The 12,161-nt window shown below is 38.7% G+C and overlaps 2 protein-coding genes across 2 annotated transcripts in view; one reads left to right on the forward strand and one right to left on the reverse strand.

Moving 5' to 3' along the window:
* Positions 1–484: 484 nt before the first annotated feature.
* rasl11b (RAS-like, family 11, member B) lies at positions 485–9,665 on the forward strand. The gene is made up of 4 exons (XM_020528011.2): positions 485–1,501; positions 1,867–1,923; positions 2,063–2,139; positions 5,547–9,665. The coding sequence occupies exons 1-4, from the start codon at positions 1,387–1,389 to the stop codon at positions 6,012–6,014; spliced, it is 717 nt and encodes a 238-aa protein (XP_020383600.1). The 5' UTR covers positions 485–1,386; the 3' UTR covers positions 6,015–9,665.
* A 1,454-nt stretch (positions 9,666–11,119) lies between these two features.
* Positions 11,120–12,161, reverse strand: part of scfd2 (sec1 family domain containing 2) — a 272,505-nt gene continuing 271,463 nt past the window's right edge. Inside the window, exon 9 of the mRNA XM_048600760.1 lies at positions 11,120–11,673. Coding sequence (XP_048456717.1) covers positions 11,581–11,673 — 93 coding nt within the window. The 3' untranslated portion in view covers positions 11,120–11,580. The remainder of the gene's footprint in view (positions 11,674–12,161) is intronic.

A 12,161-nucleotide genomic window follows, 5' to 3' on the forward strand; every position in this document is an offset into this window, starting at 1 on the left:
GAATACACTTTTGGTACTAGGCATTAGGAATATTACTGGAGCAAAGTAACATGGATGTAGTTAGCATCTGTCATATCGGAGAACTGATCTGCACGTGGTAAAAGTTGATAAATTGAAAGAGGATGAGTCCCAGGATTGGTGGTTACCACTTTGATGAAAAATTATACTTAAAGATGCAGTAAGTTTGTGATTTTTTTTTCCACTGGTTGTTGAATTACATTGAGAATAGTGCAAGAGGCTATAGCTGCAAATTAATAAAATGCATTAGGATGTTCTTTATACTAATAGGGAAATAAAGTTCCTGACAAAATTGTGGAGGCAAACATTTTTGCCATTTGTACTTTATATCTTTGTTGAAAATCGTTAAGTTTTCCTCAGTTAAATATTACAAACATTGTTCTGATGAGAGATAACATAAACAGTATGAATAATTGCATTCTTTACCAGCTCGAGACTGGCACATTCCCTCAGATTGTTCATCAGAAAATCGCATCCTGAATCTCTCAGAAATAGTCAATATAAACAGAAATATAAACAATTACCAAATTGTTTCAGAGGGACATTTCTGGTTTCCAAATCATCTGCAAGCAATTAGAACAAGAAAAGTGTGATTTTTTTTATCTAGACGGAGTTCAGGATGGAAGAGAATGTAGAGATATAGGTGTATGCGTTGGTGTTGGACACATGGCGGAAAATAACAAGCCTTCCAATGTACAGTCCACTCGCTCACTCGTATACATAGGGGTTATTATCAATGTTGAAATTGTCAATATGAGTGAACACAAGTAGATATCATTAGGGTTTATGCCTGTAATTAAATAGAGCGCCATAGTAAGTGATGATTAAGTGCAATGCTTGTGGTAAAGCACATTGTAAAAATGGGTGAATACAATCTGTCCTGCTGCAGATTCTGCTCAGCTACAGATTGTGTCCAGTTATAGGTTCTAACTGCTGGCTTTGTCCAGTTGCCAATTCCATCCAATTCACTGTTCAAACTGTGTCCAGTTGCAACCTCTGCCTACTATCAAGTGACTGCACGCAGTTTCGGAAATAAATTCAGGTAAAATACATTCCCGTTGCAAGTATCCATCCAGCAGAGTCCCCAGTGACCAATCAGAGAGCGCGGGTATGTTTGCTATAAAGTGTGCTGGGGGGGAGGAGAGGGAAACTGTAGACAGAGAGAGAAGGAGAAGCAACAGCAACCGGGACAGAGCAGTGAAGCACAGAACGGAACAGAGCAAAGATTAGTAACACAGGACGAAGCAAAGTAGTTGCAGAGCTCGCAGAAAAGTTCTACAGCACAACAGAGGGAGAAGAGAGCAGGAGCAGTAGGCGAGAATCCAGGACCGGGAGCAGGCTGCAGCCTCCTGCCTTGTGCTGTTTGACATGCGCCTGATCCAGAACATGTCGACCATCCAGGAGTATGGCCCGGCGGAATATACCGCCAACAACCGGGTGGTCAAGATCGCGGTGATCGGTGGCAGCGCCGTCGGGAAAACCGGTAAGAAACACGGGGCGGCGTGTGTGCAGTCTCCAGGTGCCGCTCTCTGCCCCCTGCAGTGCGGTGCCAGGCACTGGGGCAGTGCCAGGTACTGGATCACTGCTGCTGGCGCCTGGCTCTTTTTGAAGTGAGAGTGGATAGAAGCTTTGCTGCTGTGTGCAGGCAAGTGCCTGAGCAATGGTGGGGTGGGGGTGGGGGGAAGAGTTCTATCAGTTTGGGGGGTGGGGAGGGGGGGGAAGAAGTGCAGAGAAACTGTGCCAGCTGCAGCGTTGTGTTTGCCCCCTCACTGTGAAATGCCCCTGCTGTGGGGAGGGGGTCCTGAACTTACAAACAGCTTCATCTTCTCGTTTGATTTTTCCCCTCAGCTTTGGTGGTGCGATTTCTAACCAGGAGATTCATTGGAGACTATGAAAGAAATGCAGGTAAAGGGCCCCGTAGTTTTCCATGCTTTTGAAAACATCTGAAGCCTCATTTCTGAAGTACATTATACTTCTTTTACTGTCCTAGCAATGTAATGTAATTTGATTTTCTCTTCTGAAATGACTGATTTTAATATTTCAGGTGCTTTATACTCCAGACAAGTCCAAGTAGATAGAGAGCAGATTGCACTACAAGTTCAAGACACACCAGGTGTTCAGGTGAGATTTTTTTGCTCCCCCTTCATCTTCTCAATTATACTTCACATAACAACAGAAGCCTGGTGGGAAGGCGAGTCTTTGCTGACACAAGGGTTCTCCTTGTTTGATTTATTCCACCAGTATAATACTTGGGTCAATTTACCGGAATCCAAATGTTTTGAAGGAGTGATGTTGGTTGTGTAGTGCTGAAACTGATCATTTCCCCCCTGCCCCTGCTGCAAGAGTATAATTTTATTCAAATTAGTTTCTTGCACTTCATTACTCTTTTAAACAAATCTCATCACAAGAAACAAAGGACATGAAAAATGTATATTTGTATGGGTTTTAGATGAGATGTCTCTCCTACTTGTCTGCTAAATGTATGCTGCAAAATCCTCTCGTAACTCACTAATTTATCCAGGGGCAGCTGAGCCAAGCCAAGCAGAACAAGATTTTACTGAATGTGATCCCTTGTGTGCTGAATCAGCTGATTTCAGCCAAGCTAGGAGTTGGGAACTGGGACTATCTCTCTCCTAGGTTAGAGGAATAGTAGAGTTATAATTTCCTGTTGAAAGTACTTTTTTTTTGGTTTGCTTATGAACTCAGACTATATAAACAATCCTAACACATTGTTCATGAATAATCCTTGAATCTAATCACTTAGGGAAGGTACCAAAGGATGCCTGTGATATGTGGGGATTGCAGGTCCGTTTGAACACTGCTTTCTTGTTATCTAGAGACTAAACCAATAGCCTTTCTTCAGAAGATCTTTGACCTGAAACATAAATTGTTTTTATATTCATAAATTCTGCCAGAGCTGAATAGTTCCAGTATTTTCTGATTTTTATTTCAGAATTCTAACATCTGTAGTATTTTGCTTTTTCTTAAATTAGAAGCCACTTTTTTTGTTAGGGCATAAAAGTATGGTTTATTAAAATGGATTTCAAAACCTAGGCCTTTAAATGCTACTCAACATTCATTGTGCAGCAAGGATCCATTCACTGTAATGGTCATTCTCATTCTAAGATTTTTGGGGAGGGGGTGGGCACTTAACAACAGCTGTTATACAGAATGGCTATTGTATCACTATTATTGACTTTCTTTACACAGTAAATAGTGATGTTGTGAGCAGACATTGCAGAAAATCCCTAGTTGCTGAACCAGTTGGTGTGCTTTAGCAGATGTAGCCACATTCCTGAAGCACTGTAACACTACTATTGTCCAAACTGAGAAGTTCTACAGTTTCACGGTCCATTAATCTGCATTCTGTGGTAAGCTGTTGGACACATGTCAAGTCAATGTGTTTCATCTTACTACAGTTAAATCCAGTACATGAATACCGGTGCTGACATTTTGAACTTCTTGACATTACTTCACACAAGGTGATTATTTGAGTACGTGAACTGCAGAATTATGTTCCTTAGAAAAGCCACAGTTGTTTTTTGGTACAAAAATGCATCGCTTTGCCAAAGATTTATCAACAGTTGGGTGATGTGTAGGGGTAAATGAAGCTACTTCTACAGTTCAGTTTTTTTGCTGCTTTTACAAAAAAAATTCTTCATAAGATGTCAGCATCACTGGCTAGGTCAACATTTATCATCCATCATGAATTGCCCAGAGGGCAGTTAAGAGTCAATCACATTGCTGCAGGTCTATAATCACATGTAGGCCACACCAGGTAAAGATGACAAATTTCCTTTCCTTAAAAGAGATTAATGAACCAGAAGGATTTTTATGACTGGATAAGTTAGGCACTGTTTTCCTTTAATTCCAGATTATTTTTAAATTCAAATTTCATCATCTGCCATCTGTGGGATTAGAACCCATGTCCCAGAACGTTCACCTGGGTTCTGGATTACTGGTCCAGTGACATGACCACTACTTCACCACCTTCCCGTAGCAGAATTCATCATTTCAAACTGCACCCCATTCCTCTCCTGTCCGCCACCCCCCCTCAATACCAACAACCCTATTATAAAATTCAGAAACAATTTTGTTTACAATTGGAAAAAAATAATGTATTCTTTTCATGTTCTGAAAATTATTTCTAACTATGTAGTCAGGTACTTAAGGATCAGCAGAATAGAGATAAAACACTCCACTGTATATTCAGGAAAGTATTCACTCAAACTAACACCCTGCACTTGTGGGAAACTCCTGTCACAGATGTCCCTACATGGACAGGGGCAGAATTCAAATCATCCCAACTAAATACATCATCTGTTCTGCAGTTCCACAAAGGGTGTAATTTACATTCATGCTTGGATGGGTAACAGCTGTTGTAGAATGGCTGCTGTATCCTAATGTGTTCAATTGTTCAATTATTAACAAATTGATCCATATATTTAAGGCACTAATATCCATCCACATGAATAAAACTGTATGTCTGTTTTGCATAAGCTCTAACTTTCTAACTAATCCATTCTAATGTTCACCTATTTTTTGACTGTCCTATTGGTGACCTCTCCTCTATAACTCAACCATATGCTGTTTGTGCATTCTTTAACTCTTTCCTGGTGGAGATTTGTTTTGATTCAAACTCCACTTCATCCTTTCAAAGAAAAAAACATTGGTCCAGTTACGCATCCTTTATCTTCCAGGACTATGAAAGATGCAGAATCTGCTTTGGTCTTGTTTTTAACTTTCTTCTTGCTACTTGTGCAATCTAGGTGCTATCCCTTATTTTTCAGCACAGTCTCACTATCTGGCAAACTCCTTCCACATGTGATGTAGGACTATGGGCCATCCTTCATGTTTGGAATGCCATTTAGATTACATACACAGATGGGGTTTTAACAAACGGAAGGGGTGGGGGCATCAATTAATAATGTATGGCAGTGGTGCTCCTGTAATATTTTGGCCTTCTAGCTGTTTGCCACACGTTGATTTTTGAACCACAGGCCTGCCCATTTGACTTTGATTTAAGGCAAAAATATTATTGCACTATTTAGCCCAGACTTGAAATCAATCAAAAAATTGGATTCAAGCTAAATGGGTTAAATTCATAATTTTCTCCACAGATCTATATTTAGATTTATAAGTCGTGCAGGCGACTGAATTGGTGCTCAATACATGAAGTGGGAAACAGGTTGCCTCAAAATTCAAACTGCTTGTTGTTACTTTGCTACACAGCTGAATCAACATAACCCTGCCACAGTAGAGCTATTGTATAGCTCAGACAAAACTAACTGATGTAGAAACGCAGCACAGCACATACTAGGATAACTGACTTTATATTTAAGCTCTGTTCTTGTCTGCAAAATAAACTTGATAGTATTTAAACTCGAAAGAAAAGTGACTTTGTGATGTTTGCTTGTTTATCTCTCTTCCCTATTGTTTTTTTTTTGAAACTCCTTATATATGCATTATATAAAACTTTTTTATCTAATCAGTGTAAATATCCTTTTAATAGTTATTTCTGTTTCTAGATAAGTGGACCAAGTCTGAGCTGCAGTGACCAACTTAACAGATTCATACAGTGGGCTGATGCAATTGTACTGGTTTATTCAATCACAGACTACAAAAGCTATGAACTGATCAGTCGCCTCCATCAACATGTGTGCCGTGTGCATCCAGAGAGCAGAGTTCCTGTCATTATTGTAGGAAACAAGGCTGACCTCCTTCATGCTAAACAAGTGGAATCTCACCATGGCCTTCAGTTAGCAAACATACTAGGATGCACCTTCTATGAGGTGTCTGCGAGTGAAAACTATAATGATGTGTACAATGCTTTTCATGTGCTTTGCAAAGAAATTAGTAAACAACAAATGAGCAGCAGTACTGAAAAGAGGAAAACCTCCATCATACCTAGACCAAAATCACCGAACATGCTAGATTTGAGGAGACGGTTTAAACAAGCTCTTTCTGCCAAAGTGCGGACTGCAACATCTGTCTGAGGTGGCAGCTGAAGATATTGATATTCTAAATTAACACTGATGTTTCATCACACGTGTGTAAGAGACTAGGACAAGTCAAACTGAGCATGAGAAGATCTGGAAAGACAGTACAATACTCAATCATTTGTGCCTTTGATCATTGCTCAGCTAGTAATTTTATGATTTAGTACATCATGGATCCGATTCATGCTACGGTGGGAGTAGACCGTTGAACTATCAGAAATCTCTGACTGAGCTCCTGTTGATAGCTGCATAGAGTTTGTTAACACATCTCTGTATAAAATGATGAAAAAGATGCAGTGGTGATGAATAACTAATTGGGACAAAACTCATTTCTTTAAAATAATTCCTGTTCCTTTGTTTGTTGTAACTTTCCACTTGTTCAATCTAGAAAGATTGTATTTATAATTATAATTGTTTCGTGCTTACACCAATTGCTTTCCATGTTTTCTAGTAAAATGAGTTGCGTTCCAGCAGGATGAACAAGGAAAGGTGGGCAGTGCATTGCAGGAAATCACAAATACGTACCCGATCTTGCCTTGTTTGAGAGCTACTTTTCCCCCTTGAAGTAGCGAGGTGCATAGAATCAGCCTCATTGTTGCCTCTGCTACGTTACAGAATGGACTGCTGTGCAAGTATTTCAATAAGCTTGATACAGTCTTGGTATGTGCAGCTTTTCAGAAAGCTAGCTTTTTGATTCAAGTAAACACAACTATCACATAAGCCATACGACTCTTTGCATTCCATTCCAGCCAGTGGGAGTAAAGCTGGACCTCCATGCCTTCTCAAATTATTTAAGACCTTCTGACCTTCACATTCCCCCTCCCCACACAGCAATCTTGATCGTGTAAAGAAAATATAGCATAAAGGCCTGCAATTGAATCACCCCTGCTCTAATCTATGATATAAGACCGCAGGAATTCAATTGAAGCTTGTTAAATAAAAACAGGCAAATACTGTCCAGAGAGACATTCTAAACTGAGCATTGACACCTGACCTCATGTGCTAAGTGCAAAGAGGATGGAAGCCAGCTTCTAAATGCACTTTATAAAAGCCACTTGTGCTTTTGCTTTAATCTATTTACAGCAATGATTCCTCTCCAGAGGACAATGGATTTTCCAATATTTTGGCAAATAAACATTTAAACCAAGCATGCTGTTTTATGAAAGACTTTTCATTATTTACTTTCACAGTACATCTTGTCCTTGTCAAGCCTAGGCAAGTGTTTATTGTCACTGAGTCCATTTACTAATTTACAGTTTGTTTTGCTACCTTGCATTTTGTCCTTGCAGTGTCTATTAAGTCCCAAGCATACTTCAGTAACAAAGTACTTTCACATATCTGATCTAACCATTGTAATTTTCTTCCAAGTGTCCTTTTTGCACAGAGCCACGCATTTTGTTTTGCTAAGGTTAGGATTGTCAATTATTGATTTCTGCTGAAAAATGCAACCATGTTCCTTGCATTAAACTAGTCAAACAGTTCACTTTAAACATCAAATGAAGTCACACTATACAATTTTTATTTAAGGAAGATACATCCAACTAGATTCAGTGTTTTGGAATAAGTGGATGTGATGAGTGGGCTCTTAAGTTGAAATCTTTTCAAAAACTAACCCTCTTCCACTATTAGCCATTCAGTGCAGTAAAATCTGTTTTCAGTCAAATAGAAGTTCATCACATTAGTGCTTATTTCAGTTGTGGACTAAATCACTGACTACAACAGTAATCTGTGCTACTTATCTACATAATATAAATTGTCTCCACTATTGGTAAATTGAAACAAGATGTATACTCATATATAGGATTGGATTGTTTAAATTTTTAATAAGATGCAGAACAATATTTACACACAGTTTTAAAAGTTTCCAGACTTCATTTAGCCTCAATTTCCCTGAATTAGATTATGATTAAATTGTGTGTGTGTGGAAAAGTGTTTATGGCTTAAGTGTAGACCCCAGGGTCTACAACCAATATATGTTTTAAAACAGGTAATAAAACCATGCAATCTGAAAACAACTATAAATTGAGGACTAATATTTGTATAGTAATCAACGATGCCTGCAGCGTGACAACTTTGCATGAAGTAATAATTAACTAATTTACTTTCCTTCCTTTCCCTTTCCTTGCAGTATGCTGTTTCCCATGTCCCTGGTAAAAAGAAAACTTTCAGTTCAGTACAATCTGAGAACTGCAAAATGCTTAGTATTGTTTTTGGGAAAGGGAAAAACCGGTGGAACTCGATTGTTCATTTATTTTTACACCTGTCCTATAATGTAGTCTTTTTAAAATGCAGTTTGTATATTTCACTTGTCCTACATTGAGTATCCCCATTTCCTGTCACTGTTAACCCTGACAAATTATGTCTGGTTTTTACAGATGCTAATTGTTCTTTGTACTTTGCTCACATGATTGTGTAAGTCTCAACAGTAAATGTTAGCTAGGCTATTTGACCGTATAGGGTATTACAACTGAGCAACCACACACATGGACTTCCACCAGTGGTGGTTAGTTGAATGGGGACCCTTGTCTTCACCACCACCCTTTCACATTCCTGTCCCAGCTGAGGACGGAAATCAGTATGTTCTCATGCTACAGAAATAGGATCAAACTTAGAGCTTTTGTAGTTGGAATGGCTTTGTTATTTGTTGGAAAAAAGAATTGTTGGGGGAAGAGGTGTTTCATAAATACAAGTTCATGTGCCAGCTCCTACTTGGCTGTATCAGATTTTGCTGCATTGCATAGAATCAGCCTCAAACTGAAGAATTTTATTAATAATATAGCAAATGCACACCATTTAAAAATTATCAGTGATTTATTACACCACAATATACTGCAACTGTTTCGAAGCTAATAACTGGTACAAATACCTCTTGTCTGCTCTGCTGTGGTTATGTTCATGCCTGGATGTCCTTGGCGAGGGAGCATGTAGGGTCCATCAATGCTTTCAATGCCTTTGGAGTGGGCACTGTGGGGGATAGAGTGCTTTATTTTCCCCATTCAACTCTATTTTGATTTAGTCCCTTCCTCCTCACCCTATCCGCTCCCTCACCTTTGATGATTTGCATTGCCCATAAAGGGCTTTGCTTGTAAATAGTCTGGGATACATGGGTGTTATTACTGGTGGTGGTTGCTAGTTTTTAATATTAAAAAAAGCACAAACAACAATGTCCTGGTGATTGTAGTGGTGGCAAGGCGCTCAGTTGTGTGTGATAGCACTTCTGAGTAGAAAAAGACAAGTACCTCTTGGCACCTCTTCCATGGATATGCTTGTGCCCGGGCGTTATTAGAGAAATAGCACTCGGTGTCCATCAATGCTCTTGATGCCTTTAGAGAGGTGGGCACACCGGGGGGTACAGTGCTTTATTTCCCCCTCCAAATCAACTTTGATTTAGTCCCTTCCCGCTCTCCCCCCTCACGTTTTTTGGTTCACATTTCCTATAATGGGTTTTGCTTGTAAAAATAGGTAATTAATAGTGATAGTTAGCAGTTTCCAAAAAAAAATTAAATGTCATAGTGATTTGGTGGTTGGTAAGTTGCTCAGTTGTGCATGATAGCACTTCTGGGTAACAGACAAAAAATCTCTGTAGAAGCATTTGTGGTCCAATGTTCCTACCTCTGAGCTAGGAGACCTAGATTCAAGTCCCACCTGCTCCAGAGGTGTATCATGAAATCTCTGAACAGGTTGATTAGGGAAAATAAAAAAAAAACCCTTGTGATGGTTCCTTTGGTGCAGTGATAATGTTCCAACCCCAGTCCAGTACATGGCTCATTTTTGAGTTCATGTCACTCAACAAACCCATTTCACTCTCATCATGCTACCACTTCAAAGTAACTCCCAACGTTAGAACATTAAATTACTTTGACAAATTTATTTAGAATGCTATCAGAAGAAAGTTGCTGCTGTTGTTATTCCCACCTAGAGCTCTGCTGTCATTATGTGGACATATCTGTCCTATGCCACCCTCACTCCTGTGCCACCCTCACGCCTACTCTAGCTCATCTGCAACTGTTCTATGATATTCATCATCCAACTATACTCAGCTCAACCTCTCCTTCTACTGTCCTTCACTTTGATCTCCAGTAATTTTACAGCCTTGATTAAATAGTTGAAAAACTGATTTACTGTTCTGGAAAACTTTTTAGCAATTTCAAGCAACTCTTTGTTTGGTTTGTTCATGAAGTGCTAAACATACATCTCAGCATTCACATTTCAGAGGGAACTACAGATCTTTACATATTCTTCAGGTTTCTGAGGCGTCCAAGAAAGAGGAACAGAAGTATCAATTTTTGTTACAAGCTTGAGTTTTGTCAACACATCCCTCATCTTCACAAAATTACAGAATTAAGTTCTAATTTCAAAAGTTGAACAGTTATCTTTCAAATGACAGTTAATCCATCAAATATGCTATTTCTGTTCCTATAGTTAATGTTACTCAGGTATTTTCTAGGACAATTATTACTAAGTAAATTGATTTAGTGAATAGCTCCAGTTTCCTTAAAGTTCCAAAACAATTTATACCAAATAAATCAGTTCATGAAAAGACCTAGTAGATTTTTAGAAGTTTTTATCAGTCAATGCAGGTTTGGCTACATGACAGTCGCTGCCATTTTAATTTTGTTATTTGGAATACTCACTCTGATTAAGCTGGTTTTTATGTATGTATCTGTGAGATATACACAGTTGAGTTTCCTCTCCGGGAAGGAGTTACCTGGTAATAATAGTGTTAAAGATTTTCAGCAGTCAAGGTTAAATAGTTCCTCATTAAACTTACATAAAATCAGTCAAACCGTGCACTTTGGGGATTTGTGTCAGGAATGTTCATTGGATTGCCTTGTTTGGCTGTTGTAATTTTTGGTGGACGGGTCTGGAAGTGGAATTTCCATTGAGTTTTCTGTTGCAGCCATGGTGACATTTTCTAAGAAATTGATGCGTTTGATTCTTTGTGTTTCACAATTCCACCTCAACATTGGAGAGATTTTTCTGAATGGTGTGCAATAGTATAGAAGTAGATTCAGAAATGTGGTACAGAACAATTTAAGCAATAGCTGTTACCGTCACTAAGTTTCTTGTCCTTGATGTGTGATCATAAAATTTGCTGATACTTTACAATATAATTACTGGAGATTTATTAAGAAATGATTTGACTACAGGCAAATTCTGCATCAATAGAATTACTAACATAAACTATTTTTATAATTGACATTTTCAGTGTTGGTACACATTGCTGCACAATTCAGATTCTTAAATCCGTTTTTGGGAATGCCTTGACGAGCAGATTAGAAGTGCTTCATTGTCAGTGATACAGAAAAGTAAAACAAAGAGGTAACATGGAGAATCACATTAATACAACCCAGAAACATCTTGTTATACAGTAGGTGGGCTTCAGCTTGCAATCAGACATTGATAGGTACCTTAACAGCCAGGCATTTACCCACCTCTTCCTCATATTTATAATTTTTGGATATTAGATATTTGCTGTTTTCTTGAATGATGGCTTGTCCTGGATATCTGTCTATTTTACATTCAGGATAGTCCAAGTTTCTGGATAGCAATTCTGCAATTGTTACACTCCAATGTCAGGATGCAGTCTGTCAGTTGCAAAGATGAGTTGAGTTACATCGAGTGGATTTAATAGTCTGGTAGCCAATACAATCACCTACAAAGAATTACAAGTTTTGAAAAAATTATCTCTGATCTTGGCCACACATTTAGCAACAGATTTAATGATTTCTTGTGCATGACAACACAAAAGATTAATCACTCACCTTGCAAGTGAAACTTAAACACAAAATACTAATGAAAATGTGCTGGTATTAATTGTGACTTAACTCTATTCCTAATGCCATATTTGATCCGAGAATTGTGTTGAGTCCATTGATATCAGCATCAGTGGGAGGAGTGCTGCAACAATCTGAAATACCCTCAGCTTAAATTTGGGAAGTTAGCAAGGGATTTTGCTCCCAATTGCTGTACAGCATGTGAACATGTGAGGATAGGACATGGTTCAGTTATCATGTTCTTTGTCGACGCTCCTACCTGAATAATAGTTATTTTGGTCAGTTTGTATCCCGGTGAAAGAACACACCTTCAAGAGCAAGAAGGGACAGAATATCCCATATAATAGTTACTTTGGAGATAGTAGGA

Source organism: Rhincodon typus, chromosome 1, assembly GCF_021869965.1.
Source record: "Rhincodon typus isolate 14 chromosome 1, sRhiTyp1.1, whole genome shotgun sequence".
NCBI classification, from domain to species: domain Eukaryota; kingdom Metazoa; phylum Chordata; class Chondrichthyes; order Orectolobiformes; family Rhincodontidae; genus Rhincodon; species Rhincodon typus.

What these genes read in the sequence shown, in the direction of transcription:
- rasl11b (XM_020528011.2), top strand. Translation starts at nt 1,387, where the DNA reads ATGCGCCTGATCCAGAACATGTCGACCATCCAGGAGTATGGCCCGGCG. An exon ending in CAGCGCCGTCGGGAAAACCG is followed by an intron (nt 1,502 to 1,866) that starts GTAAGAAACACG and finishes TTTTCCCCTCAG; the next exon opens with CTTTGGTGGTGCGATTTCTA. An exon ending in AGACTATGAAAGAAATGCAG is followed by an intron (nt 1,924 to 2,062) that starts GTAAAGGGCCCC and finishes TTAATATTTCAG; the next exon opens with GTGCTTTATACTCCAGACAA.